At 45.9% G+C, this 27,640-nt stretch overlaps 1 protein-coding gene across 2 annotated transcripts in view; it reads right to left on the minus strand.

Annotated features, from left to right (window-relative positions):
• Nucleotides 1-25,163, minus strand: part of LOC143274363 (uncharacterized) — a 175,379-nt gene extending 150,216 nt beyond the window's left edge. Inside the window, exon 1 of one of the 2 annotated variants that reach the window (XM_076577300.1) lies at nucleotides 24,821-25,162. In XM_076577300.1, the coding sequence (XP_076433415.1) occupies nucleotides 24,821-25,039 (219 nt within the window). In that variant the 5' untranslated portion in view covers nucleotides 25,040-25,162. Of the gene's footprint in view, nucleotides 1-24,820 lie in introns of both variants that reach the window. The other variant, XM_076577301.1, reaches the window with a different exon arrangement.
• Between the last annotated feature and the right edge of the window lie 2,477 nt (nucleotides 25,164-27,640).

The raw sequence follows: 27,640 nt of genomic DNA on the forward strand, positions 1-27,640 counted from the left end.
CTGCCAGTCAAGGGTATGATTTCCTGTCGGTAATTTAATGGTCCACACTGATATATATTATATATCATATATATAATATATGTATAATATCTCCTACTGTTTCTACTACCCTATTGTGTGAGGGGTGTGTGTGTGTGTGTGTGTGTGTGTGTGTGTGTGCGTGTTCTTGGCTGGTGTAGAGTCAGAGGACATCTCAGTTGTAAGCCCTCACCTTCTACCTGTTGGCCTGGCTAGCCAGTGCCACTACTTCCCCGCACTCCCCTGGCTGTGCTTCCCATCTCCTGGCAGAGCACACTTAGCGCTAGGGTTGCAGACACTTGAACATGGGATTACATGCCTGTAATCTCCGCACTCAGAAAACAGAGTCAGGAGGATCCGAAGTTCAAAGTCACCCTTGGATATACAGTGAGTCCCAGGCCAGCCTGGGCAACATGAGACTGCATCTTAAAGCATAATAAATAATATTTCATTATGATACTTCTCACATACACATATCATTGTGCTTTGCTCAAGTTTATGTACACACACACACACACACACACACACACACACACACACCTCTATCCCTTTGCCCACTGATTCCCCTTTCTCCTCTCAAATGGTTCCTCCTCTGCCTTTATGTCTTCCATATTTTTTAAACTAGATTCCACAGGAGAGAAAATGTGATATTTGACCTTTCTAGATTCCCATTCCCTTCCCCTGTTCACCTCTTTGATTGGAGTAGAAACCAAAACAGCTTCACCAAGACCTATTTTGCAGAGACTGAAAGCCCATTCTGTGGCCATCACATAACAACACCCTGGATAACCAACAGAAGGATGGTGGACTACGTGACCAGATGCTCTGGGGGTGGGTGGGGCTCTTCCCTCACTCAATAACCCACTTCCACTCCTGGTACCACTTTTTCTTTCTCAATAAGCAATTTCTAGCCTATGCTTCAACTGAAAGGCACGACTGTTTCCCAGTGGCTGCCAGGATTTTCAGATTTTTGTTTTGTTTTGTTGTTATTGTTTTTCTTTTTCTTTTTTATTTAAAAATATCAGCTCTATGTCTTTGCATTTTTTAACTCTAATGTCATTGTCCTGAAGCTTCCTTTTGAGTCCATTTCAAAATCGTTTTTTGAACGAGACTAAGACGGAACCTCAGCATCCATAGTAATATCTCACAGCTGTGACCCTTCTCCACTGTCCTGCTTTCCATGCTTCTTTTCAAATCTAGCTTCTGCCTATTAGAGAAAACATTTCCCATTTGTCTGAGTTTTGTTTTATTTATTATCACAATCTCAAGTTCCATCCCTTTTCCTATAGACGGCTGCGGTGGTTTGAAAGAAAACAGCCACATAGTGAGTGGCACTATTAGGAGGTGTGGCCTTGATGGAGTAGTTGCGGCCTTACTGGAGGAAGTGTGTCACTGTGGGGGTGGACTCTGAGGTCTCCTTTGCTCAAGCTATGATTAATATGAGACACAGTTGTTTCTGCTGCCTGAGGATCAAGATGGAGAACTCTCAGCTCCTTCTCCAGCACCATGTCTGCCTACATACCACCATGTCCCACCATGATAATGGACTAAACCTCTGAACTATAAGTCACCCCAATTAAATGTTTTCTTTTATAAGAGTTGCTGTGGTCATGGTATCTCTTCACAGCAGTAGAAATCCTAATTAAGACAATGACTTTCTTCCCTTATGGTTAAAAAAATAGTCCATCCGGCACTACACGTATCACAATATCTCTACCTATTGGTGGGACTGAGGATGATTTCATAGCATGGCTATCATGGATACTGCTGCAATAAACGTGAATGTGGCTGGAACATTTTTAAGCTGACTTAGATCCCCTTGGGCAATTATACTCAGGAGGGGTAGAGCTGGCTCTTGATGCAGTTCTATCTGTAGTGACTGCTCTCCTTGACATCCTCACCAGCAGTGATGGTATAATGAAGGATTCATCCCTGCTCCTCATGTCCTTGTGGTCTTCATTCACTGTTTTTTCTGTTTGTTTTTGTTTTGATAATAGACGTTCTGATTAGGTGGTGAAATGGAATTTCAATGTCATTTTGATTTCCATTTCTGTGGTAGCTAAAGATAAATGGTTTTTATGCATTGATTGGCCATTTGTACTTCTTTCTTTTAAAATTTTCTCATTCTTCCTTCAGTTCATTTGCTCATTTATTGATGGACGATTTTTTTTTCAACAAATGTTTGCTTTCTTGGTTCTTTATATGGTCTGGGTATTAATCTCCAGAAAAATAGCTCGTAAACCTGTCTCCCATCTACAGGCTGTCTCTGCCCTGTTGATTGCTCCCCTTGTAAGGTCTTTATCCTCACATTAATTAAGGATGCTCCCTATCATTGAGACTTATAAACTAGGCTTGGGGAAATGGCTGTTGCTACAGTGCTTGCCTTATAAGCATGAGGACCTAAGTTTGAGCTCACAGACCTCTTTCTCTTGTGACCACTCCCATTGATCCATCAGGCTGGAAGCTGGTAGGATTGCTGTCTAGAATGAAAAGGTGTTGGTTCATGTTTTCTCAGGAAAAGTCTCACAAACAGCAGGTGTGCACATGAAAGGCAGGGGACAACTCAGAAATCATTATTTTCTTTCTTCCTTTATTTTTCAGACAAGTTCTCTCACTGGCTTGAACCTCGCAAGTGGGCTAGCCTAGCTGTTTAGTGGTCTCCAAGGATCTACCTGTCTCTGCCTCCCCAGTGCCACCATGGCTGTCTTTGTAAAAGACGGGTTCCGAAGAATCCAACTCTGGCCCTTTGCAAGCACTTTTCTGACTAAACCATCTCCCCAGGCCCCATATCACTCTTTTATACTCCCTTCCCCTCTTCATAGTATCCCATAGGCAAATAGGACAGTGAACTAGCTCCTTGTTAATCTCTTCTGATAAACCTAGGAAAGCCAAATAGTCACTCACTTTTTTAGTGTCTTCTACCCCTAGAGATGAGATGTGACACAAACTGTCCAATGTTGGGGGGGCAGCGGAGGGAGGAATCTGGATAATTCTGCTTTCCTGACACCAGAGAAAAGCATACTGGATAACTTGCTCTCTTTACATATGGTTCTGTCTGGAGCTGCAGCAGCTATAATGGCACCACGAGGATAAAGCCAAGAGAGTCTTGAAGATCTTGGCAGGTGAACCAACACCAGCAGCCCACAGTCTTTGGGCTTACAAGGTAAGGAAGAATGAACTTGATTTATCTAACTAACCATTTGCTTGGTGTATTCCTAATTCTACTTTTGAATAAGTTAATACAGCAATAGTTACTGGAAACCCACTAATCTCCTGACACTACATAATGCATTTTTCTTTTGAACTTTGGGCACCTTCCTTAGAATTTAAAAAACTGGAGACGGGAGCTGGTGTCTTCATTAGGGTTTCTATTGCTGTGAAGGGGCACCATGATCACGGCAACTCTTAAAAGGAAAACATTTAATTGGCATGCCTGGCTTACAGTTTTAGAGGTTCAGTTCATTATCATCATGGTAGAAAGAATTGTGGCATGCAGGAAGACTTAGTGCTGGAGAAGTAGCTGAGAGTCCTACATCTTGCAGGCAATAGGAAGTCAAATGAGACACTGGGCAGTATCCTGAGCATAGGAAACCTCAAAGCCCACCTCCACAGTGACACAGTTCCTCTAGCAAGGCCATACTCACTCCAACAAAGCCACATCTCTTAATAGTGCCACTCTCTATGAGATTATGGGGGCCAATTACATCCCAACTCCCACAGCTGGAGAGATGTCTAAGCAGTTAAGAGGATTTGCTCTAGCAGAGGACCCAGCCCTCATGCGGCTGCACAACTACACATAATTCCAATTCCATGGGATCTTATGCAAGCGCTATACATATGTGGTACATATAAACTCATTCAAGCATACATATACATACATAAATATTTAAGATTAATGAACTGGAAACTGGTGCAATAAAATATTAAGTAATTTCACCACACAGCCATGAAGTTTCTAAGCCAGGGTTCCATCCAGAGCTTTCTGGTTTGAGATTGTGTTCTCCGTGTGTGTGTGTGTGTGTGTGTGTGTGTGTGTGTGTGTGTGTGTGTGTGTGTGTATGCAAGAGTTGACATTAATTGACATGAGTTTCTTCCTCTCCACCTTATTTTGGGGTGCAGGGTCTCTCACTGACCCTGCAGCTCACTGATTCAACTAGACTGGCAGTCCTCCTATCTCTGTCCCCCCAGCTTTGCCATGTATGTATCAGCTCTGCCTAGTTTTGCTTTCTTTGCTTTGGTTTACCATAGGTGCTGTAGATCTAACCCAGGTCTCTCATGCTTGCATGATGGACATCCCACCAATTGGTCCATCTCTCCAGCCCTTTCCTTATTAATCTTGAGGAATGAATCAATGAACTTAGACTGGAGAAAGAGTTGTCAATGACAACTTGCGCTTGCAAGTGCAGCAAGTGAGAAGCCACTGGTTATATTATAGGTTAGTCATGTGAGACAGAATGGAAATCCCAGAGTAAGCTGGTAATAGATGAATTCTTTTTGAGAAGCCTTCATGTGAATGATCAATTCTGCTGTCCCTCATCCCAGGGGACTGGACTTTCTTCTGTAAATCAAAGTAGTTGCTGCACCTCATCCCATTTTCTCCCAAATGCTTGCAAATTTATTCATGAAGTAGACCTGTGTCATAAGAAAGCACATTTAGAGCATTCATGATCACACAGAGATACACATGAAACAAGACGGCCACATTTGGGAAAAGGAATGATTTTCAAAGTAGTAAAAAGATACCTCCATGGAACAATTTAAAGATCAAGAAGCATGATTGAATTTTCCCTGGAGACAAGAGACCAAAAAGTCAGAGATCTTCACTGTGTTGCCTTTATTCTAGTGTCCACCAAAAGGCAGAAGGAAGGGTGAGGCTGTGTACTAGGAAGAACAGAGCTAACACAACCTTACCGATCACTCTGCTTCAGCCTCTGAAATGCCATCAGTGCAATGACTAAATGAGACAATGTACTCACTTTGTGAGGACTTGAAAAGGTTAAATGAGTTAAGAGATACACCAAACATTTAGGTCTATGACGGGTCCTGGTATTGCTGATAAAAAATAATAATTGGACCATCACTGGTGGGAGCAAGGGGCACTTGAGATAAATACTACTCAAGTGCCTTGGGAGCGAAGACATGGATGTACATCCAAGGCACTATTAAAGTACAGCTGTTGCTTAAGACAGGGATGGTGTCCTAAAGTCCCAGAATCTACCTTGAAAGGTTGACAGCCTTTTTACTTATCAATTCAAAGTGGAAACCCTGCCCACCCATGAATGTGTACTTGGCCACAAACTTTGAAATCATGGAGTTCTTACTCAATCTTAGCACAAACACAGAATAAAAATTGTTATTTAAAATTTTACTTCTAAATAAAGCAATACAAAATTACAAGTATATGATATAATTCTCATAAAATGTGACTATTGGGCCAGTGAGACAGCATGGCACGTAAAGGAGCTCTCAACCACTCCTTATGACCTGAGTTCAATCCCCGGGGCCTGCATCGTGGAAGGAGAAATTGGTTTTTACAAGTTCTCTGACCGCACACTTGTGCTGTGGCATGTATGCCTTCACACATACATACACATACAATAAACAGACAAATGTAATTTTAAAAGCTTGGAAAATGTGACTGTTTCATAACAGGCCAACTATGAAGTAGAAACTCCTGGGTAGCCATGTTTCTCTTTCTAGTAAAATCTACCCTCATCCCATTTTCAGAGAATACACTTGTGTCTTGGGAACTATTGTCCCAGTTACAACCAGCAACAGCTACATGGAGCTAATACCACAGTGTTCCTGTCCATCCCATGGAGCCAATGACAGTTTGGCTGTTAAGAATAGCAGTAGCATTGGGGTGTTTATTGGATTCTAGTGGATAACCAAGAGCAATGGCAACAGCCTGCATCTTTGGAGGATCTGAGTATGTCATGAGCTACACCACCCCTTCCTGGACAACTCATACTAACTGGTGGTCATTTCCTTCAACAAAATTGTAAGTTAGATACACTAAATTTTTCAAGATGAAGTCAAAAGGGTTGAATCAAATTTTGTAACCCATGCTTAGCAAGCAGAAATGAAATCTGGAGACTTGTTCAGTATCTTTAACGCCGGGATCTGCCCTCCCTGAAACCCGACTCATCTGGCTAATTAGCAATACTTCACAAGTCTACATGTTCTTCTTAACCTCCTGCTATACTTTTGTTTTATTTGTGTCGGAGTATGTATGTATGCCCAAGTGTGTACAGACACTCACGAGGCAGAAGAGAGCATCAGACCTGGAGTAACAGGAGTCTGAGCAGCACCCCTGGATGCTGGGAAGAGAAATCAGGTCTTTTTCAAGAGCAGCACAAGTTCTTAGCTGCTAAGCTTTCTCTCCAGCTCTCATGTTTCTCTCCATGTGAACCACTTGGGATACAATGTTTTCCCTAATTTGAAAATTCATAAACATGGACTAATCCACATACTGTACAAGAGAAGAAAATGCTTGTGGCAAAAATGTAATGAAAGTAACAGCTACAGGACTTGAATTCACTGGTTTGAAACACAAAGCCCAGGTACTGTGGTGTGGAGATTAAGATGTAAGTCATAGACTAGTGTTTAGAAACAATTCCCATCATTCGTCACTCGAGAACCAGAGTGCCGATGAATCTCAGTCTAATCAGAGAAATGACACTTGGAACCATAATTAGTAGTCAGGTCCCAGACAAGGAAGAGCCTTGGTCATGGTGATAGGGAATTTTCATGTCAACTTGACAGGGTCTAGAGCGACGTGGGAGCCACCCCGTTAGGTGTGCCTCTGCGGCCACATGGTAGCGCTGTGTCGGGAGCTGGGGCTCTGCATTGGCTAAAAAGGCAAAAGAGCAGCAGCAGTCACCTTGCTCTGCTTCCTGACTGTGGACAAGGTGTGACCAGCTGGGCCCCACACTCCCGCCACCGTGGCTCCCCTGACGTGAAGGACTGTCTCCTCAGACCCTCAGTGGCTTTCGTCACATACTCTGCCACAGCCATGAGAAAAGCAGTGTACCTTCCAAGACGAAGCGGCCATGTGTCCAGTCAGTGTTAACCACTGCTGTGCTGAGAAGGAAGGAGCCGCTCTCCTCAGAGCATCTCTGCACTGTTGCCTTTTGCTAGAGGACCCAGGTCTCCTCCCAAGAATCGACATATCAACAGCACTAGAGACACAGAGTGACTCTCTTAACTCCATGTCCATGCTCCAGCGTGCTTCTGCAGCAGGGCTGGCCAGCCTCTTGTGACTAATCAGGACAAATGAAACAAAACTACAGCCACCTCTGCTAAGGAATCCACTGCAGCATTCCTTACATGCTGCACAATAAGAACAAATACAGTTCTGTTTATTAAAAAATAATAATCATGTACAATTTGAGGTGCCATGTGATAGTTCAGGCTATATAGAAAGAGCCAAGCAACACACACATGTATCTATACATACATCTGTATGTATATACTGTGTCTATCGATCTGTCTATACATAATCTAATGTTAGCTGTGAAGTAAGTAATATATATAATATATATGTATATATACACAAATATATGTCACTTCACCAACTCATTCAACTGGATTCTAGTCAAGCAATACATACATACATACATACATACATATGCATAGATGCAAGTGTCAATAATCTCTGTCTGCACATACATGTATCTGTCACCTCACCAAACTTGTTTCACTTATTTGGTTGGTGAAGAGAAGTAGAATTTCTTCTGATGACACCAGCAGTCACACATAGCTGCTTTCATGTGGCATTTTTAATCCTCGCTTCAATCACCAGGCTCCGCTTTTCTGGTTAGTCATCAGCAGCTAACCAGGCCAGTTTTGCGAGGCTGATACACTCTGTGGCTGAAGCGACATCTCTGTCAGACGCTCCTCACTCTGTCTGGCCCCACGAGAACAGCGGGACTGTCCTGAAGGAATCTGGACCTTCATGGCTAACCCGGTGCGAAGTTAACCTTTCAGAGAGCTTTCTGTTTTCTCTTTTTGAGAAACTCAAGGTGGAAGTCAAATGAGAAGGCAGAGGGCGCGACGGTGCTCTGTGGCTGTCCCTGTCCCCAACACCAGCTCTGGGCCACAATTACAGGGACGCATCAAAGACTTCCCAGCATCTCCGAACATCACTGAGTCCTTAGGTCCTCAACAGTGCCTTCCCTGAAGAATTTCCTCTTCCTGTCTATCTCTTATTCTTTCACTAGTGAGACACGTGGATCTGCACAGTAACTTCTGACATGTCCATGTTGCCACAAACACCAAAGCCCCACAGAACTCAGGGGCTGTGCCCAAATGAGGTATCTTTAAATTCCAGGATTTACATCTACAATCTGAATTAAAAGGGAAAATGGGGACATATCTGGCCAAAATTTGATTTGTGACTCTGACGTGTAACGATTGTGAGCAAGGTACCCTTGTTTCAGTAACATCCAGTGAGGACGCAGTATGGCTAAGTTGGGACCAAAGGTGGACAAGATGAAGGTGAGACCGTGCTGGAGGTAAAACCCAGGAATCACTCTACCTTCCTCACTTATGAACCACATACAGACATCTAAGCCTTATGGTGGTTAAAGCCATTGGCATCACAGAGGCAGGCAGCCATATTTCACCCAGAAATCCAGGAGCAGGAATAGGAAGAGATCTCCCTGGTACTGACGCCTGTAAGAACACCAGTATCACCCGCTAGTTCATATACAGACGCCAGAAGGTGGTGACTTAGTGAGCAATGAGAGTTCTGTTGGCTACAACTTTTGGTAAGCATGTGTGAGGGCTAAAGTTATGTTTTAAGTTTAAGTTACTGAAGATCTGTAAAAACAAACAAAGTGTCTCTAACCTGTAAGCCCCACTGGCCTAAGGACAGACAAACCTTGCAAGCCCTACTTGCTTAAGGACAAGCAACTTCTTGGAATGCTGGGGGCTGCTATTCATGTAAGATAACAAGCCATGTGTTTCCACTGCTATAAACAAGATTGGTTGCCCCAGCTGCACAGGATGTACTTGGTCACACATAGGTGGGAGGGGTGTAAACAGGAAGTAGGTCAAGTTGTATGCCTGTCCCCGATTGGATGACTATAGGAAATATGGAGTCTTGTGGGGTTTGTCTTTATAAGCACCCGAATAACATAATTCATGGCCATTCTCTGGGAATCTCCAGCATGGATTGGCCAGTGTCCATCATCCTGGACAGCATTTAATAACACGTGCTTTAAATTTGCCTCAAAAGTTGTTTAGTGGTCTTATTCTCGCCTGGCAGGATTAATAGTACCTCTGTGTTTTTAGTGTGTGTGTGTGTGTGTGTGTGTGTGTGTGTGTGTGTGTGTGTGTGTGTGTGTGTTATAAAAAATACTAGAAAAGGGATGGCAAGAGAGGTTAGGTGCTCAGGTGCTTGCCTTACAAGTACAAGGACCTAAGTTTGATCTCCAGAAGCCACTTTAAAGAGTCAGGGATGGCGGCTCATGCTTGTAATCTCAGCTCTGGGTAGAGGCCAAGACAGGCAGATCCCTGGGGCGCATGTACCAGCTAAGTCGGTCTACTCAGTGAGTTCCAGGACAGAGAAAGAGAGACCCTATCTTTAAACTATAGACAATGCCTGTGGAATGACACCTGTAGATGCCCTATGGCCCCACACCCATGTAAGCACTACCACCCTACCCACCCACCACCCCACCCTCTCCCCCACACCACACACACAAACACCTTTAGTCAGCAGTAACCTCCTTCCTCCTTGCTCTTTCTCTCCAGCACGTCCCTCTCACTCCTGGTCTGCGTTCTCTACCATTGGTGTGACTGAAGAGTGTGTTCTCATCCCTCAATGCTTTCCAGGTCTTGCTGCACACTATCTGTGGTGCGGAGGGGCCTCCCAGCTGACAAAATGTGTAAATGAAGGAGTTTTAGACACTGGAAGGTGTGATTCACATTTTCATCCTGGCTAACAAGGAGGGAATTCACCAAATCCACCCTGGGGCCTTTTTCCTATCTCTTTTCTTGCTGACAATCATTCAGTGTGCTAGACAAAGGCGTGGCAAGTCCCATGCAATGATGAGGAGAACTAATTCCCCAGTTCTTCCTCCAGTCTGAACGAGATCACTCTTCTCCATAGATGGAGGGGAGGGAAAGGAAGGAATACACAGAAAGCAGGCTGGAAAAGGTGCTTTATTATCAGATTTTTTTTTTCATATCCTCTCTTGTTTTTTACTTACTATGAGTTTTTTACTCATAGCTGAGCCCCTGGTGGTCAGAACACACTGGGAATTTTATCACATGAGACGTAAGTTAAAGACGTGTGTGACTGCAGCACTCTGTCTGTTGTGTGGTTCACCGGTGACTCCCCGCATTGCTGTGGATGCTCTGATGATGCTCACTGTCCCTGCCTGTGCACTCTTGACAGTGAGTGCCATCAGAGCCATCCCCCAGTGTGAAGACAGTCATTAGTAAATGGCTAAGAGGGGATGTCAACGGTGCTTCAGGCTGCAGTTCAACCACCCACTAATAAAGGCTTTGAACTAGACGCGAGGAAAGCCATCTGGAACACCTTCACCAGAGAGCATTTCCAGTGGTCAAGGACAAACCTCGCAATTCAGTGAAACAACTGAGCAAGAACAATAGCAGCACTGTAAGCTCAAGTTTCTGAATGAGATCTTGCTCTGAGCAGGCTCCCTGCACAACAATACCGGTAGTTCAAAAACAATTTGTAAGCAATTCACCAAGAACCAGAAGCAAGCAAATCCTAAGAAGCTGTAAAAGTCTCTCTGTTCTCTCCAGAGGAACAATTTCAGAGCATGTGGCTGAGGCCTGTCAGATCTCTTGATGAGGGGAGTGTTCTTATCTCCAACCTCCAACACAGTAGCCATTAGATGTGTGACTTCCGAGCATTTATACTGTGGCTGGTGCGAATGAGGAACCCAGTTTGTACTGTTACATTTATATAGCTGCCCATGTCTGTTGACTACCATTGTGAATAAGAACAGGAATAGAGGAGGGCTGCTAAAGTGTTGAGTGTCCAGTAAAAAGTTGGAGCTACAAAAGCTCTAAGCTGGGCTCAAAGCTCCAACTTGCATGCCACCTCCAACGGATGTCAGTGAATGCCTGCTCCAGGGCTGAACTGAACTTACCAGGAAAGAACAATAGACTTGATTATGGTGTCTAACACACATGCAGGAAGTGGGGTTGGTGACACGCCATGTTTCCCAATGCCAATGCTGCAGAAGGATTAAACATTTTGGAGAAAATAGAAGGATGTCAAGGAAGAGGTTAAGTTCTAAGGCCATGAAGCAGAAGGCCACTCACTCCAGGTCATCCCTTCACTACTCTGCATTGATGCCTTTGCATAAACAGTCGGATAGGGATTCCGAATATGCACCTAGAGTCAGCTAGTGGGCCACTGGTTGCCAATTACTTTTTATTTGCTTTATATATTAATTTATACTTGTTTATTATGTCTCTCCACTGGAATGTGGGGTGAGTGAGGACATGGACCAGTCTGGACCAGAAAGTAGAATTACATATAGGAGTGTCAGTTAACATGGGTAATTGTACCCAGCCTTTTAGGTCAAAACTATATCAGAAAGGTGCTGATTTAGCCAGTTGCTAAAGTGCTTACCAGTCAGGTCTAAAGGAAACTCCAGTTCTCCAAATTCCAAAATGCAGAAGGGACAAATGGCTCTCTGTGGTACCTATTAACACACCAAAGTGACCTCCAGACTCCCTCAGTATCACAAGTAACTGTTACTCATTTCAAAGTCCATGCTAGCATCTTCTCACCTCTTTCCCTGGCCTCAACTCCCTCCAGCTCATAGACTTCCCTCCCCCAAGTATTCATTCTCCTTATAACCCTGCTATTTCAGCTATGCTCTCCCTCAATATTCCTCTCTCTCTCTCTCTCTCTCTCTCTCTCTCTCTCTCTCTCTCTCTCTCTCTCTCTCTCTCTCCCTCTGTTTCTGCTTCTCTCATGGCCAGGTCCAGTCTGCTTGCATGTTCAGTCTACTTTCTCTTTCCGCTCTGGACACTTCCAGGTGCCTCTCTCTCTCTAATATCTACAATAAAAACCTTCTTAACCATGCCATGGATTTGTCATATTATCCATTAATATGTTTATATGTATAAACTGTTTATACTTAGCACACATAAAGCCCTGGGTTCAATCACCCAGCACTCCATAAACTAGACATGGTGGCCCGTACCTATAATGTTAGCAATTGGGATGGGAGGTAGAGCTAGGACTGGGAGTTAAGGCTAGCTCCAGCTATGTATCAATTTGGGGGCCAACGTGGACTACATACAAAGGCCACATCTCAAAAAAATTTTTATACACACACACAGAGAGAGAGAGAGAGAGAGAGAGAGAGAGAGAGAGAGAGAGAGAATGCTTACTACATGTGATGTATTATATTATGGTTAGACAACGATCTGAGAAAACAACAGACTGAAATAGATTGATCACCCAATTGAGAACATATGAAACCATGTCACCAGAGACCTGATTTCTGTTAGGACAAACAAGTTAAAATTAGAGAACCCTTACTTGAGCTGTTGAAGGAAATTCTCAAGGCTGGTGAGGAATTAAGGTAAAATGAAAGTGAAGAACATTGTAGGCACAAGGAACAGCATAAGTGAGAGACAGTCTGTTCAAAGACACTAACAAGAGAAGGATCACTGTTACGACGTCTACTACCCAGAAAGCAAGGAAGATAGGAAGGCAGGGAACACGCTGTAAGATACTGGGGGAAATGTCCCTGGTGGACTGCTGCATATCCAGACCAACCAACATCATCCCAAGGCACCCTTCCCACAAATGACCACAGGCTCCCTTGGATCCTTTTATCCAGCCTTCAAAATTCAACAGTGATTCTGGTTTTGTGCTAACGTTTTTGCTCAATGATTTCAGTGGTATTATGAAAAACTTTGCAAGAGTATACCCACTTATCCATAAAATCAGGGAGACATAGACTATAATATACACCTATAACCACAACACAGTCTGCTATGAGCATTGATGCATGCTGATGTGGGTGTTGAGCTTGGTGAAATTGGCTGGGATGTGCAGTGACACCTTGTGTTTTCAGAAGGTAGTGGTGTTCAACTCTTGCAAATCCAGAGCCCTCTTTCTAATAATGTCAAGCCAATGGTTCACAGGGATATTAGCTCTAAAATAAGATGAGTCATTTTCAGGCTCATGGAATCGTACCTCTTTCAACCTGATGGCCCTGACACTCTTGAGAATCTAGAAAGGTCTAGATACTTGGTATGTGTCTTGTAAGTGGAGTGACCAAGTGTTTTGGTTGAATTTCAGAGTTGAGATCCCAAAACTTGGAAAATGTGGCTCATCCAGGAGTTCACTGGTCAATTGGAATGACGTGGTTGCTCTGTCAGGAATTTAATACATATGCTGTCACCATCACTTTATTATTTTATTTATTCTGTGTGTGTGCATGTGAGTGCATGCGGGGGCATGTGGGGGCATGTGGGGGCATGCAGGGGCATGTGGGGACATGCAGACACTGGGTGTCTTCCTGTCACTCCCTCCCCTGTTTTTGAGACGGGGTCTCTCACTGGACCCAATACTCACAGACTGGCTAGACTGGCTGGCCAGCCAGCTTTGGGTGTCTTTCTGCCTCCACTTACCCAGCACTAGGGTTGCTGGGATGAATGGCCATGCCTGACTTTTTATGTGAGCACTGGAGAGCTCAACTCAGGCCCTCATGCTTTTCCAACAGGCACTTCAGTGGCTGAGCTGAGCCATTTTTATGGCCCAGTTCATCAATATCTTTACTAGAGAGATGGTACAGCAGTTAAAAATGCTTGCTTCCCTTCAGAGGACCTGAGTTCCATGTCTAGCATCCACACTGGGCAGCTCCAGGGTAACGCATGCCCTCTTCCAGCCTCCATAGTCAATTACCCTCATGGCAATGTGGATCATCCTTTCAGGTGCCTGGTTTTCATCTCTGTTTCTTCGATGGAAGTCTATTCAACAATTTGGCCAATTTCAGAGGGGACATGGGCTGTTTTCATTCTTATTGATATATCTGTTATTTTCACTTTTTAGGTTTCAGAAACCCTGATAGATGTTTGAAGTTTACACACATAAATTAATTAAAAGTCCTAGCAGGAGGTGGGAGAAGGTGTCCAAATGAAAGTGTTGCCATGGTTTGCCAAAGATCTCCACAGCCTGTTGGAATAAAACTGGGGTTGAAGCCGGATCTAAGATGCAAGGGTTGGCTGCTCCTGTGGCAGTCCCCCTGTGTAACCACAGCAATGTAATTTAGCTGACAGAGATGGATGTCCTTGGACAGTGACATGTAAATGACCACCTCAGACCTTCCAGTTCTCTGGAGAATTCTCAGCATGCTAACTTCTGAGGTGGATAAATGAAGGCCTTGGAGTGCCACCTCGAGAGGTGGAAGACCCCGGGGGACTCCACAGCAATGCTTTCTCTGCCATACTCCAGCTCTGTAACCCCTGGGTTGGTAATAGCTATTTCTCAGGATTACTGGGGAGCAGAAGATAAGATCACCTGATGTGAGTCTATCTTGCTTTGTGACTGACACATGATAAATGCCCCATAAACGTGAGCTCACCAAACACCTCAGAAAAGGAAGCTTGAAATGTCTGTGGCTTTGTAAGCTCCTCAAACTTCCATCAGGGTTTCTGAAATGCAACCCTAAGTGGAAATAACAGATTGCATCAACAAGAATGCAACCCCCCTTCCTCCCCTCTAAAATGGGCCAAAGATTTGAATAGACTTTCACCGAAGAAACGTGCAGGTTACAAAGCAGGCACACAGATGAAGATATCTCACCATCTGCTTTCAAAACATCCTCTTCTACACCCCTAAAAGGCTCCCAAAGGTTTTCAGTCATTTTTTAAACCTGTAGTCACGTTGGCTGGCAGGAACTTGAGAAGTGCCTTGCAGGACACAGCACCCTTACAAATGAGTATGATGATCCATCCAGGAAAGTGAGGTTCCACCCGGAAGCATGAGCAGTCACCCCCTGGACTAGTGTGTCCTCTCAAGCAGCAGGGGCTTCTTTGCACCAACTCCCCAGACCAGATCTGAGACAATGAGTAACCGCACAGCTCCACTTAGGCCAAGTTTTGAGACCAGCTTGGGACAGTACCTAGGGGACAACATACCTGGAACACAATGGGGGTGACACAGACATCCTTGTCCTTCAGTTGGTAAGTACACAGGCCATACAGTAGTAAACTTATTGAACTATCCATGTAAAAGAGTTTTACTGCTTGTAAATTATGGCCCAGTAAAACTTAGGAGAGAGAAAATAATAGTAAAGGAGAGAGGTGTGATGGGGAGGATAAGTGTGGGTAGAGACACTTGGGAGATGGGACAGGGCTACTTTGAAAACATCGGGGAGGAAAGGGGAGGCACCCATTGACCAGCCTCACATGCGGCCCGGTCTCATTTCACTGAGCTACGTTTTAAAAAGGTTTTATTTATTTTATTTTATTTTTATTTTTATTTTTTTATGCCCTGGGAGACCAGAAGAGGGCATCATATCCCAAACACGGGAGACAGAGATGGTTGTGAGCTGCCCCTTGGTGCCAGGAGCAAACCCAGACCTTGAGGAGAGCAGCCACTGCTTCCAAGCACTGAGTCATCTCTCCAGCCACCCTGGGCTTCTCCTCATACTATACGGAACTTGGTCTTAGGATGTGTGTCACACAGCCTCCAGGGGAGCATTCCAGCACAGAGGAGGCTTCTCCTGTCCAGTCATGTCTCTCGGAGATTATTTAAAATCAGTTTACCAAGTGAAGAACAACAGGCTAAGAACCTGGAATTCTCTCTTCCCAGGAATGGCAACCCTGACCAGGCTGGGCCAATGAGAGAGAAAAGGCAAAATCAAGTGCTCCAGCCCCACATTCCCAGCTTGATCCAGGGCTTCAGACACAGTCCACAGAGAAGTTCATAGCATTTCACAGGAAGGTGAGGACCATGAAGCCAAGCGGTGTGGGGAGGGGTGGGAATGATAAGACTGTTATCTGTTCTTTCCAGAAAAGGTGCTATATCCCGAGAGAAAGTCTGTGTTCGTTTTACTTGGTGCTCAAGTGCTCTTTATATGTTGAGTTCTACGATGTCCCTTCTTGTCACACAATCAAGGGGATTTAATTAGATTCTATCACACAACACAAACGAGTTAATTACCTTCCTGACTATTCCTGTGGACTTCCCAAGTATGGGAACTGTATTGGGCATTACAATTTGTTGTTCAGCCTAGAAGCTCTATGTTCAACTTGCTCCCTGTAAGATGTGGCCTTAATTGTCATCTGGGCATCCCAAGGCTCTCCTGGGAAGCACCTCCCACACCCTCCCTGCTGATGCTGTGAGCCCCCATCTCAGCATCCCAAGGCCCTCAGGCTCAGCATCCGCACTCATTCCCCGACTTGATTCTATGATGAACCTCTGAGTCTTCCATGGCCATGCTGGACATTGACACACCCCAAACCTGCACAGTTCTTCCTCTGCATTCCTGCCCTTGAGGCCTTACCATGCAGGCTCCACGCAGCACTCCTCTGCAGGACCCACCCTCATGTCTGCCTTGTGTCTGTCACTGTCCTCTACCGAACTTCAAATCTCACATCTGTGGCTCTTCAGTCTTGGTGTCTAATAGAAGTCCCCATATAGACTGACAGAACAGAGATCAACACAGTCACTAGTTACTGATCACTTACTATGAGTCAGCCGTGGTGACTGAAGAATGCGTGTCCAAGAATGAACAGCTAAGGGCTGCAGAAATGGCTCCCTGGGTACTTGTGGTACCAGTGAGGACCTGAGTTCAAATCCCTAGAGCCCATTTAAAAGCTGGATGTATAGCACCATAATCTCTAATTGCAGTGGCCCTATGAGGGGACAGGAGGCACAGACAAGGGACTCGGCAAAAGCTGCAGGCAGATAGCCTGGCACATGCAGCAGAGAATAGCAACACGCTGTCAAGGCTGTCCTCTGACCTCCACACACATGCTGTGAATGTGCCTACACACACACTCACATACTCTGAAACACACACATTCAGTCACGCTCATGCACATGCTCACACAACTCACATACTCACACTCTCACAAACTCATACACACTCACAATTCACACACACATACACACACACTCATACTCTGACACACTCACACACATTCACTCATGCTCATACACATGCTCACACACTCACACTCTTACACACACACACACACACACACACACACACACACACACACACACACGAGAAATGGGCAGATTCCCCTTCACAGCTAACTTCACTGTCCATGGTAGAGCTCCTCCAGACAGTTTAAGGTCAGTGAGAGGACAGAAATGTCCTGACACATGAAGCTGCACATTAGAGAAAACACTTGAGGAACTGAAACAAGAAATCAATTTGCTTTAATTTTCCAGCAGACAAAGACAAATTAAATTTTATCACAATGGACACAACTGTCATTAAAGGTCTATATGTAAAAAGATTAGGTCACAACTACATGCATTCTTAGATCCTCTGCTCAGTGGATGTCTGTGCTGGTCTCAGTTTACAAAGAAAAAGGAAAAAACCCTTAGTAATTCTAAATATTTCATATAACCACTCAGAACTCTGAAGACTAGAATTCCCTAAGAGGAGAAGGGTTTTTAACCCGGCCATCTGAAAGTCTGTCCTAGGTGAAGGGGTCTGCAAGCATCAGCTCACTGTTGATAAAGCACCCGTTATGATGGGATGTCCGTTTTCTTACCTGTGGACATGGGATAAGGGGAAAGAGGCAGCAGGGTGGGCCCAGCATGCCTCACCTTCCAACCCAGGTTCCTAATTCTGTTAAATGAGAATTCAAGGTCAGAAAGGAAAAACTGGGCGGGGAGATGGCTCACTGACAAAGAGCACTTGCTACATAAGCATGAGGAGCTGAGTTCAAATCCCCAGCACCGACAAAAGCCAGGAGTGCCTGTACATGCCTTTAACTGCAGCTCTGGCAGGGGAGACGGACAGATGCTGGGAGTTCACTGTTTCAGAACTGTTTCAGGTTCAGTGTTAAATGTTGTCTGGAGGGAACACAGTGGAGAGTGAGCAACAGAACAGGGCACCCAACACCATCCTCTGGCTCTGGACACACATACCTGCACTCACATGCACGCACACACACAAACATGTGCACACACATACACACATACCCATTAAAAGGATCAAGTCCTCTTTCTCCTTGTATATGTGTGAGCAAGAAGCTGCATTTTCATTTCTTTTTAAATGATAGGGCCTACAATGTTAGTAGAAGTCTGATATATTCCTAACTGAATCTCTCTCTTCTTTTCTCTCTAGGAGAAAAGTAATGATGGGGTTTGGGGCACTAATATCCATTTCCTCAGTCTAATAAAAGCAGCTCAAGGTTTTCTGGGAAACAGGTAACCACTCAAAGGAAATAGTGTGTGTGTGTGTGAGAGAGAGAGAGAGACCTTTTCCAGAGACAAATGATGCATGGGATCTCCATCCTAGTCAGTGGATTCATGCCTTGATGGACTCATAATGTGACGGTGCTTTGGGGTGAAGGTGAGAGACGGGGCCTTTGAAGAATGTGGGTCACTGAGGTGTGTCCTGACTTTTCCCTCTTCTCTACTTCCTGGCCACCATGGCTGAACTGCTCTGCCATGCCTTTGTCCACCTTGGCGGACGGACAGCTTCATCACTGAGAGCCAATAAGTCCCCCTGGCTTCCCTTGGGCATTGTGTCCCATTACTCAGGGGCATAAACACAAGGCTAGGGTTATATTCATGTCAGCATTCCTGGGACAGCCTCCACCGTTGTCTACTACAGGTAGCTCAACTGAATTTAACAAAACATAGTTTATCACTTTTTCTTCTCATTTTATAATTACCTTACAGCAGAACACATTTTTGCTCCAACTAAACATTTCTCTCTCCTGTGAACAAAGAACTGTAATAATTTTAAAAAATATTAAGCTATTAATTTGTAAGTCTAAAAATCTGCTTCCTATTCCTCCCAAGACATACACTTGTGGGGAAATCCGCCAGATGTATTGGTGTGTTGCATCTAGCCCTGAGGCTAAAGGTGAACCTGTGTAAAGAATTCCATCCTGGCTGCCCCTGGTAACAGGATAGGGACAAGGGAGGAAGACTCTTCGCTAACTGATCTACCATATCAATGCCTGAACACCCACGGCCGTTTCAGTTTTGTGGCTGCGATAAACACTATGACATAAGCAACACAGAGAGGAGAGAGTTTGTGTGGTTCACAGTTTCATGCTCACCATTTAGGACCATCAAGGCAGGAACTCAAAGCGGTTAGTCATACCACATCCACAGTCAAGAGTACGTCCTTGCTTGCTCTCAGCCAGTTTTGTTCTCGCTTATACTGTTGAGGACCCACTGCCTAGGGAATGGTGCTGCCCACAATGCCTGGCTCTTCCGGGATCAATTAGCAATCCAGACAATCTGCCCCCACCCCGAGACATAGCCACAAAGCTTCCCTAATCTAGATAATTCTTCAGTAATGCTCTTCTACCAGGCAAGTCTAGGTTGTGTAAAGTTGACAGTTAAAACTAACTAACACAGCCGGGCGGTGGTGGCGCACGCCTTTAATCCCAGCACTCGGGAGGCAGAGCCAGGTGGATCTCTGTGAGTTCGAGGCCAGCCTGGGCTACCAAGTGAGTCCCAGGAAAGGCGCAAAGCTACACAGAGAAACCCTGTCTCGAAAAACCAAAAAAAAAAAAAAAAAAAAAAACTAACTAACACAAATCACATGGCCTAAAGGACAAAATCAGGTCACAGAGTACCAACTTGTTTTGACTGTAGAATAATGTGTCTGCCTGTGTCATAGCCTGCCTGTGTCCTCTGGTAGAGAAACTTAAATTCTCAGTTCATCTTCCCTTTTCAAAGCATGGACCCCAGTAATTATAATAATCAAACTATTATTCACAACACTGGACATCATTACCTGGAAAGTTGTGAATCAAAAGTATTTGTGGCTTATATCATCCAAGCCATACAATAATCATTGGGGTTGACACTAATTAAACCTATTTTACAGATGCAAAGACCAAGGTATGGGAGGTCAAGGCCTTCTGTAAGTCAAAAGCAAGTGAAAGAGTAAGGGAAAGGCAGAACCAAGATCCAATTCAGGTCTCCCGACTTCAGGAACAACACTAATAAAAGCAAATTTCTACTTCTGGGCCAGAAATCAGAGTCCACCTGGCCAAACATTTAAAGCCTCTCATTTCTCATGCTAAGAACATCACTCAGGGGTGTTGCTGCCTTGACTTACCAGCATTTCCTTTGACTTGCCACATGAGACCTCACTGTCTCATACTGGCAAATGCTATCTTAATCATTGACCAAAGCAGAAGTGTTTTCGGAGTAACGTGAGAAGCAAGGCAACACTCCCCACAGTCACCACCACTCTAGCTTTGCTAGAGTCTCAACAGTCATGGGGTTCCCCACAACTGAGGTATTACCTCAGGGATCCCAAACTTTGCACTTAGCAAACTGTTCCAGCCCACCGGAGATAGCAGGGGGCAGAAAGGCAGTGTGAGGTTAGTTTTGACCATTAACAATCCTCTCTGGGCTTTCAGATGTAAAGAAAGCCTTCCCTTCGGAGGACAGGAGGGAAAACAGGGCTATGCTATACACTCACTCAGTCAGGGTTCAGGGACAAGCTCAGGTAATTATTCAAAAGGTATTTTCTTCACTGTGCTGTACACAGCCCATATTTTATGCAATACTAATACCACATTTAAAAATATTAAAAATAGAGGAATCTGAGAAAAAAAATGTTTACATAACATTTTACTTTTAAAACTTTACCACAAATCTAAAATGATTTCAAATTGAAAGGCTTTTTTTAAAAAGCCCAAATGACAAACAGGATAGTGGATTCCCCACACCAGCCCCGGAAGCGGGTCCTCTCAGACTGTGCTGCTAAAGCTATAGCTGAAGGGAAAAGCAGAGTCATTTTTATCAACTGAGTACTCTCGGTAGGTAGCCGTGGGTCTGGGCTCCTCCAGGCCAAGGTCACAAGAATGGACTTGTCCTGCTCACTAGGAGCAGAGCAAAACTGGAAGCTTCTTCTCAGCTCTTCATACCTGGGCTATCCTGACACTCCTTTGTGGGAGCAGTGTGTGTGGAGGGATAGAGAATAAGGAAGAGGATGCGGCGAATGAGATGGAGGGGAAATGTAAGAAATATCCCTGTTACCCATCTGGGGTCAGGGGAAGGATTTACACATTTGTATAAGTAACTTGTTAACGAAGTAGGTAAAAACACTGGAGTGGTAGTTATACATTATACAAAAAAAAAAAAAGTCCAAGTTTTTTCAAAGTTTCATAAACACCAATTAAAAAGTTATTTGGTACAAACCGAACATTTCCACAGAGTTTTAAAAATCAGAAAAAAGATACCTGGTACCCTTGGGAAATTTGGTAAGAAAGTTTTGAGGTCAGGTGTTTTAAATCAAGAACAGTTTTCAAGAATTCGCAGGTCTCTTCCTTATAGACTATTTTTAATCTTCAACCTAAGACTAGAACACAAGAGATCTACCGAGGTTCGAACCTCTTCAGACATGAGAAAGAAGGTCTTAGTGAAACAGGGAAGGAGATACCCCACCGGGTCACCAGAGGTGATTGCCACACCTCAGGTCAGCACAGAGATAAGAGACTACCTTTGGTAAAGGCTTAATGACGAAGACGCCAAGGGTCTGCTCCAAGTCACGGGCTCAGGTCATGTGATCTGGAGCTGCTGTAATATTTCTTTCAAGAGTAGCTGCTGGAGAGGGGCCATGTAGCACTCCTATAGGACAGAAAATGCTAGATACATGATGGAACTCTAATATTAAAAAAAAAGGGGAGGCGCTCTTTTAGGCCAGCAAGATGGCTGAGTGAGTAAAGGAACTGCTAGAACTGACAACCTGTGATGAATCCCCAGAAGCCACAGGAAAAACCAACCCCTGAAAGCTGTTCTTCCTCCACACACATGTCTCTCTCTCACACATACACATACGTGACACCTCTCTCTCTCTCTCTCTCTCTCTCTCTCTCTCTCTCTCTCTCTCTCTCTCTCTCTCTCTCACACACACACACACACACACACACACACACACACACACTAGTATTCTAACCTCACCTCTTATTTCAGAGACTTTATGATGACATGTGATATATGATTATATATCCAACAATTCAGAAATGATAAATTAGGAGTCAACCCCCACATTACTTTTTCAATAAGACAATGGAGGGAAATCATCCAAGAATAAACCATGGCCCCAAGGCAGAATCAAAGCACAGTCACTGAGCTAAGTGTGGTGGCACACACAAGTAATTTCAGCATTTGCTAGATGGAGGCAGGAGATCAGGAGTTCAAGGTCATCCTCTGCTAGACAGTGAGCTCAAGGCCAGCCTGGGCTACATACAATCCTGTCTCAAAGGAAATCCAAAACAAGTAAACAGAAACTTTCATTACTCCACCAACACTCTATTTTCAAGGTGTGCCCACTTACATCTTTATTAATGGTGCCCTTGTACGGAGGAAGTAATTTTTCAAAATTCCAACTATTCTCATGAATGTAAAGAAAACATTATAGCCCAATGCATTAAATAGCATTCACCAGCTTTTAGGTCCCATGTGGTGTTCTGCCCATCTTACCCCAACAGCCTCATAAGCCCATAGTCCATGTCCATCCAAGCTTTCTTCCATTTACCTTTAAGTAGAATAATTTAGTCAGACACCAAGGTCTTTCTACTCATAACCAAGATTTGCTAAGAGAAAAATTGTAATTTGCCTTCATATTCATCAAAAGCAAAAGCAGTCATTAAGGTTTGAACAACTCTCAGAATGGCTAGCGAGGAGGGCAGCAGAGACGAGCGAAGGTTACCCCAGCTGATTTCTAGGTTCAGGAAAGGAAGCCACATAATTTAAGACAAACACCTGGAGGTGTTGGGGGGGGGGTAGTATTTTGTTTCCACCTCAAAAAAATTGCAGGCAGACATGCAGCAAATCACATCGCTGGGATACTCAATTATCTGAACACACTAATTAGCTAAATGTAATCAACCGGCTTTCACTCTTCTCCTTGCCTGGTGTGTATTTCTAGAGCATCGCTTTTCTCATTCCTCCTAGCAGGCAGAACATTAGACAGTCTACATGGTGCAGCCGAGGGAAACAAACACACACAGATTTTTTTGCTGATGGCAGTAGTTTCTTCTCACGCTCAGGGCAAAGGAACCCACACAACGGAAGCTGCAGCACCGGCTGGCTGTAGATTTTAATTACTCTCCACACCAATTTTGCAGAGAAGACTTAAAGTTCAATTAGGTAATATGATGCTCGGTTAGGGTTGTTTTCATAAAACTGGGCACAGGCTTTCAAGTAGTAAATATGTAGCCGTGACAGGATTAAATATTCATGAAATCAAGAGTGACTGGAAGGCTGGGGATATCAGACTATTAAAATTCATATAGTTTTCACAACATAAATCTTGTATCCACTTGTACGGCGCCCCGTTCTGGTCTGTTTTGGAGTGTGTTCAGATTCCAACTCCTGCGCAGCTTACCACTTAAATAATAATATTGATTTTTGTAGATCAACAACAACCCTGATTCTTACCTCAGGTTTCAAAACACAGAAACAATTTTAAGCATTTGCAAATCCAAACTTGTTAAAGACCTGTCTGCAGACACAGAACAGCAGCACTCTGTGTGATCCCAACATGCTCTAGTATCTGTTTAATCTACTGGTGTCTTTGCAAAGGTCCAAGGAAAATCAAGGTATTCGCGAGGAGGAGCACTTCAGGAGACGTGGCTTGCTTCTGTAGCGCAAGTGCCTATCTGCCTGTACACTTCTTTACCTGAAACACCGTGGAAATAAAGTAGATTGACTCTTCTCAGGTTCCAATATTCTGATTTGCTGAACCAACTTTTCCCCAATATTAGCAGCGGCTTTCAAAATGCTTTAACAAACACACGTGCGAACTCGATACCGATGGAACTCAACAACTAGCTTCCATCAAACTAAACTCCGAGCGTGGGTAGAGGCAGCAACTGCCCAGGGATGGCTGTAATAAGCACACTCGCTGAATATCACCAAGGCGTCATCTTCTGTGCCATTTCCCTACTGTACAATTTTCTCAGCAGAGGAAAACACCAGCAGCCGAGAATGGCATCTGAGCCATTTTTACTGGAATTCAATTACCTAAAGAACTCCACACAGTCAGGCGCAGGTCTCCCCTGGTCTACCATGACACAGCAGGGCTGCAAAGGACTTGCAGGGTTCATCTGCTGACAGGCACTGGGTCCCTGCCCTCCAGAAGAGGAGGATGCCCGCTGAGGAGGACCACCTCCAGCCTAGAGCTCCGGGAAGCAAAGCTGTCCAATCTGAAACAAGCCAAACTTTGCTCCCATCAGTAGCTGCATGCCACCTCCCCTCCGAGAGTCAAGGAAGCCACTCGCCAGGTCTTGAGGCACACTTCCTCTAGACCCACAGCATCTAAAGCAGAAGTCTCCCGCGGGTTCAGTCCTGCCCTCAGCCTCGCATGGCTCGTGCCACGACTTTTCCCCTGCACACATCACTGAACACCGAAACCAGAGCAGACTTCTCTCTGCACACGCCTTCCAGTTGAGAAACTCACTACCGGCGTGGATTCCTTTAAATCCCACGCCTTCTCCAATCTGCCACCCCACCCCCCATACAAACGAGGTAAGGGGGCTGGGAGTGGAGGGGTTAAAGAGACAGCCACTACTAGTCCCCCTCCATCTGGTTCAAAAGATGTCACGGCGGCCACACCGCGGACCTTACCTTGCTCTCCCCCCTCTCGCCGCCGTTGGGTCTCGCCTCCGGATCGTCGCTGTCCTCAGCGCCCGCACTCTCGCAGGGCACTTCATCCTGAGCCAGCTGCTGCTGGGGCTGCAGCTGGGGCTGGGGAGGCTGTGGCGGCGCCTGGCAGGCTCCGCCAGCCCCCTGGGAGCGGGGGATGGGCTCCGGGCGCGGAGAAACTCCCTCCACATCCATCTCCATCTTCCCATTCACTGGAGGGCAAGACAAAAGCGGAGCGGAGACTTGGCAGCGGCGCCCGGCGGCTCCTCAGCGGCCCGTGGCACGCATGGCTCGCCGAGGAGGGGCCGCCTCGCGCGCGCCCTCCCTCCTGCCACCCTTCGCCCGCACTCCCCGCGCCTCGGCTCCGGCGCTGCGGGGCGTCTGGGCCCGGGAGCCGGCGAGGAGCGGGTGGCCGCGTGTCCTTGGAGCGCTGGCCTTCAGGCGCCCCCCGGCAGTCCCGCTACACCGAGCGCATCCTGGCGGTGGCAGGGCGCCTCCCAGCCGCGCGCCCCAGCCAGCCCTGGGGACAGCCCCGAGGACTTGCTCTCCTTATCCTCGATCCCGGATCCGCGATCCTCGATCATCTGGCGTCTCCTGGGGGCTCCCTGGGTGTTTCACCTCCCTTCCAACCTTCTGAACAAAGTTACTGGAAGAACAAACCAGATGGGCCAGATTTGCCTGGCGACACTGGCGGAGATAGGGAATGTCAGGTATAAGTGGGATCTTGCACCCCTAGCCGCTGACCAGCGCAGAGGAACCAAAGAAAAGAGGGTGTTTCGACCTATGCATGAGGATGTCAGGGAACACTAGGAGAGGGGCAAGGGGAGGACTCGTGGCTGGAGAGACCACCCCAACCTCAGGTGACTACCACCTCCTGACCCTGGTTCTTCCTCCTCCAGCCACCAAGAGGGTCTGGAGAGCCAGTCCTTCTCGGGTTGCATGTGTGTGGCTCCCAGAGCCCAGCACCCAGGTCTGCCCTGATGCTGGTGGCTCTGTCCTCTACTAGACAACTGGAGCACAGAAGCAACCAGTATCCAGTTCCTAGCAGGAACAGATTTAACCCAGTCTTGGGCATGCCGGGGTTAAAACTGGGAAGGGGTGGGGCTCCATGGGATGAAGAGGATGTGTGGATCTGGACGCAGTGCTGAGTTTGGCACCAAGGTGTGCCGCTGGAGGGTCAATGGAGGAGGAAGGGACTTGGGGTGTAGCTGCCAGGCTTTTACTGCAACGTATCCTGTGGTGGGCGCCAGCTGGGCGCCTGCTCTCCCAAGTGGCCAGTTCTCTCAAGCAAGCTGGGCAAATTTTTAGGCGGTGAGGCTAGGGGCAAGCAGTGGAGTGCTCTGTAAATACAGAGTTGGCACAGATGGACCTGGAAAAGCTTACACTGGGACTCCCTGTCAGTCACGTTTACCAATTCTGTGCTACTCACACAGAAATTAAGAGGAGTTGCTGGGCTAGTACCAGTGTTTCTGAGCCTTGAAGTGCCAAAAACTCGTAAGCTGTGCCAAGAGACTCAGCCTCTATTTCCAAGTCCTAAGAACCGGAGATGCATGCCTCCAGGCTCTATAAGCCAAAGCCATATGAGTGTGTAGATGCTCAGGTGGAAGGCTTACTGCTCTGGGCTTTCATTCCCAATGGCCTGGCCCTGGGGCAGCTAGAATCATCCTTGGCATCTAGAGCTGGAACTCAACAAGCCTTGAGTGTTGGGGCTGTAGGGGGGCTGGAAGCATGGATAGCTAGCGTTACAGCCCCAGAGCAGACCTTCACCTTTAGAGACTGGGGGCCCCCTAGAACTCTCCTACCAAGCAGTCACATCCCTGTCTTCAGCTCTCCCGCAGGTCTCTCCACTTCCGCCATCCACAATCCTCTCCTGAGCTTCTGTCCCATCACTCTTCAAACTCGTCACCACTCCCTTTTAACTGAGGGGCTGCAGCCACTGGCTGTCTCCTCTGGAAGTTACCGGCTCGGCTCATTCCAGTCGCCATGAAGATCACAGATGGGTAAGAAGGAGCCCTTGGCGGAAACCTTTCATTGGGTCTAATGTTGCAACACTAGGGTGCAGGAGCAGAGGGGGGCTCCGAGCTCATTCTACAACCAGAAAGGGGGTGTGGCGGGACTGTAGCACATAAATGTGGCACTGTAATTTGCACTAAACCACAGCCATCAAATCATACTAATCACAAACATTCTGTAGAGATGCCCAACCAAGTCCTCTCTCCTCTCCGAGTCAAAACAGCTGCCGGTGAGCAGGGTCATCTGGAGTTCACCCAGGCTTGTCTTGAACACTGTCCTCCTGCCCTCCTGTAGGTTGTTAGGAGTGTTTTGGGCTAGAAGAAGGCCTCCTAAAGGGGAAGCAGTATCTTTTGTAGCATCCATGGTTAAAGTCGATACCCTCCCCAGCTGCTGAAGTGTTCTTACAGAAACCAGGCAGCACTAAAAGTAGCTAGTGTGGGAGCAGTCTGTTCAACCAGCTGCCAAGGAAGGAGCTGCTAGAAGGACAGTTCGGGGCTCAAGGCCTCCAGGAATAAGGGAAGAATCTGTCATCTGCCGCTCCAGGAATCCAGTGGCCTTGTCTGGACATAAAAGGTTGCTTACAATAAAGACTTAACAAAAGTTCAATACCAAACAAACATTCCCAGTGGCATTTAACAGGTAACAGGGACCAAGGTTGGGTTGGGTCCATCTGATCCACCTCAAGGTGAACAAGTGACTTCTGCAGTTGCCACTTGGCCCTGGAAGTAGCTTAGGGTGTTATGGGTCATCAGCAACTGTGCACATCCAGGGGGGACCTTGGAACAGCAA

The sequence above is a fragment of the Peromyscus maniculatus genome, chromosome 7 (genome assembly GCF_049852395.1).
Source record: "Peromyscus maniculatus bairdii isolate BWxNUB_F1_BW_parent chromosome 7, HU_Pman_BW_mat_3.1, whole genome shotgun sequence".
In the NCBI taxonomy this organism is placed as follows: Eukaryota; Metazoa; Chordata; class Mammalia; order Rodentia; family Cricetidae; genus Peromyscus; species Peromyscus maniculatus.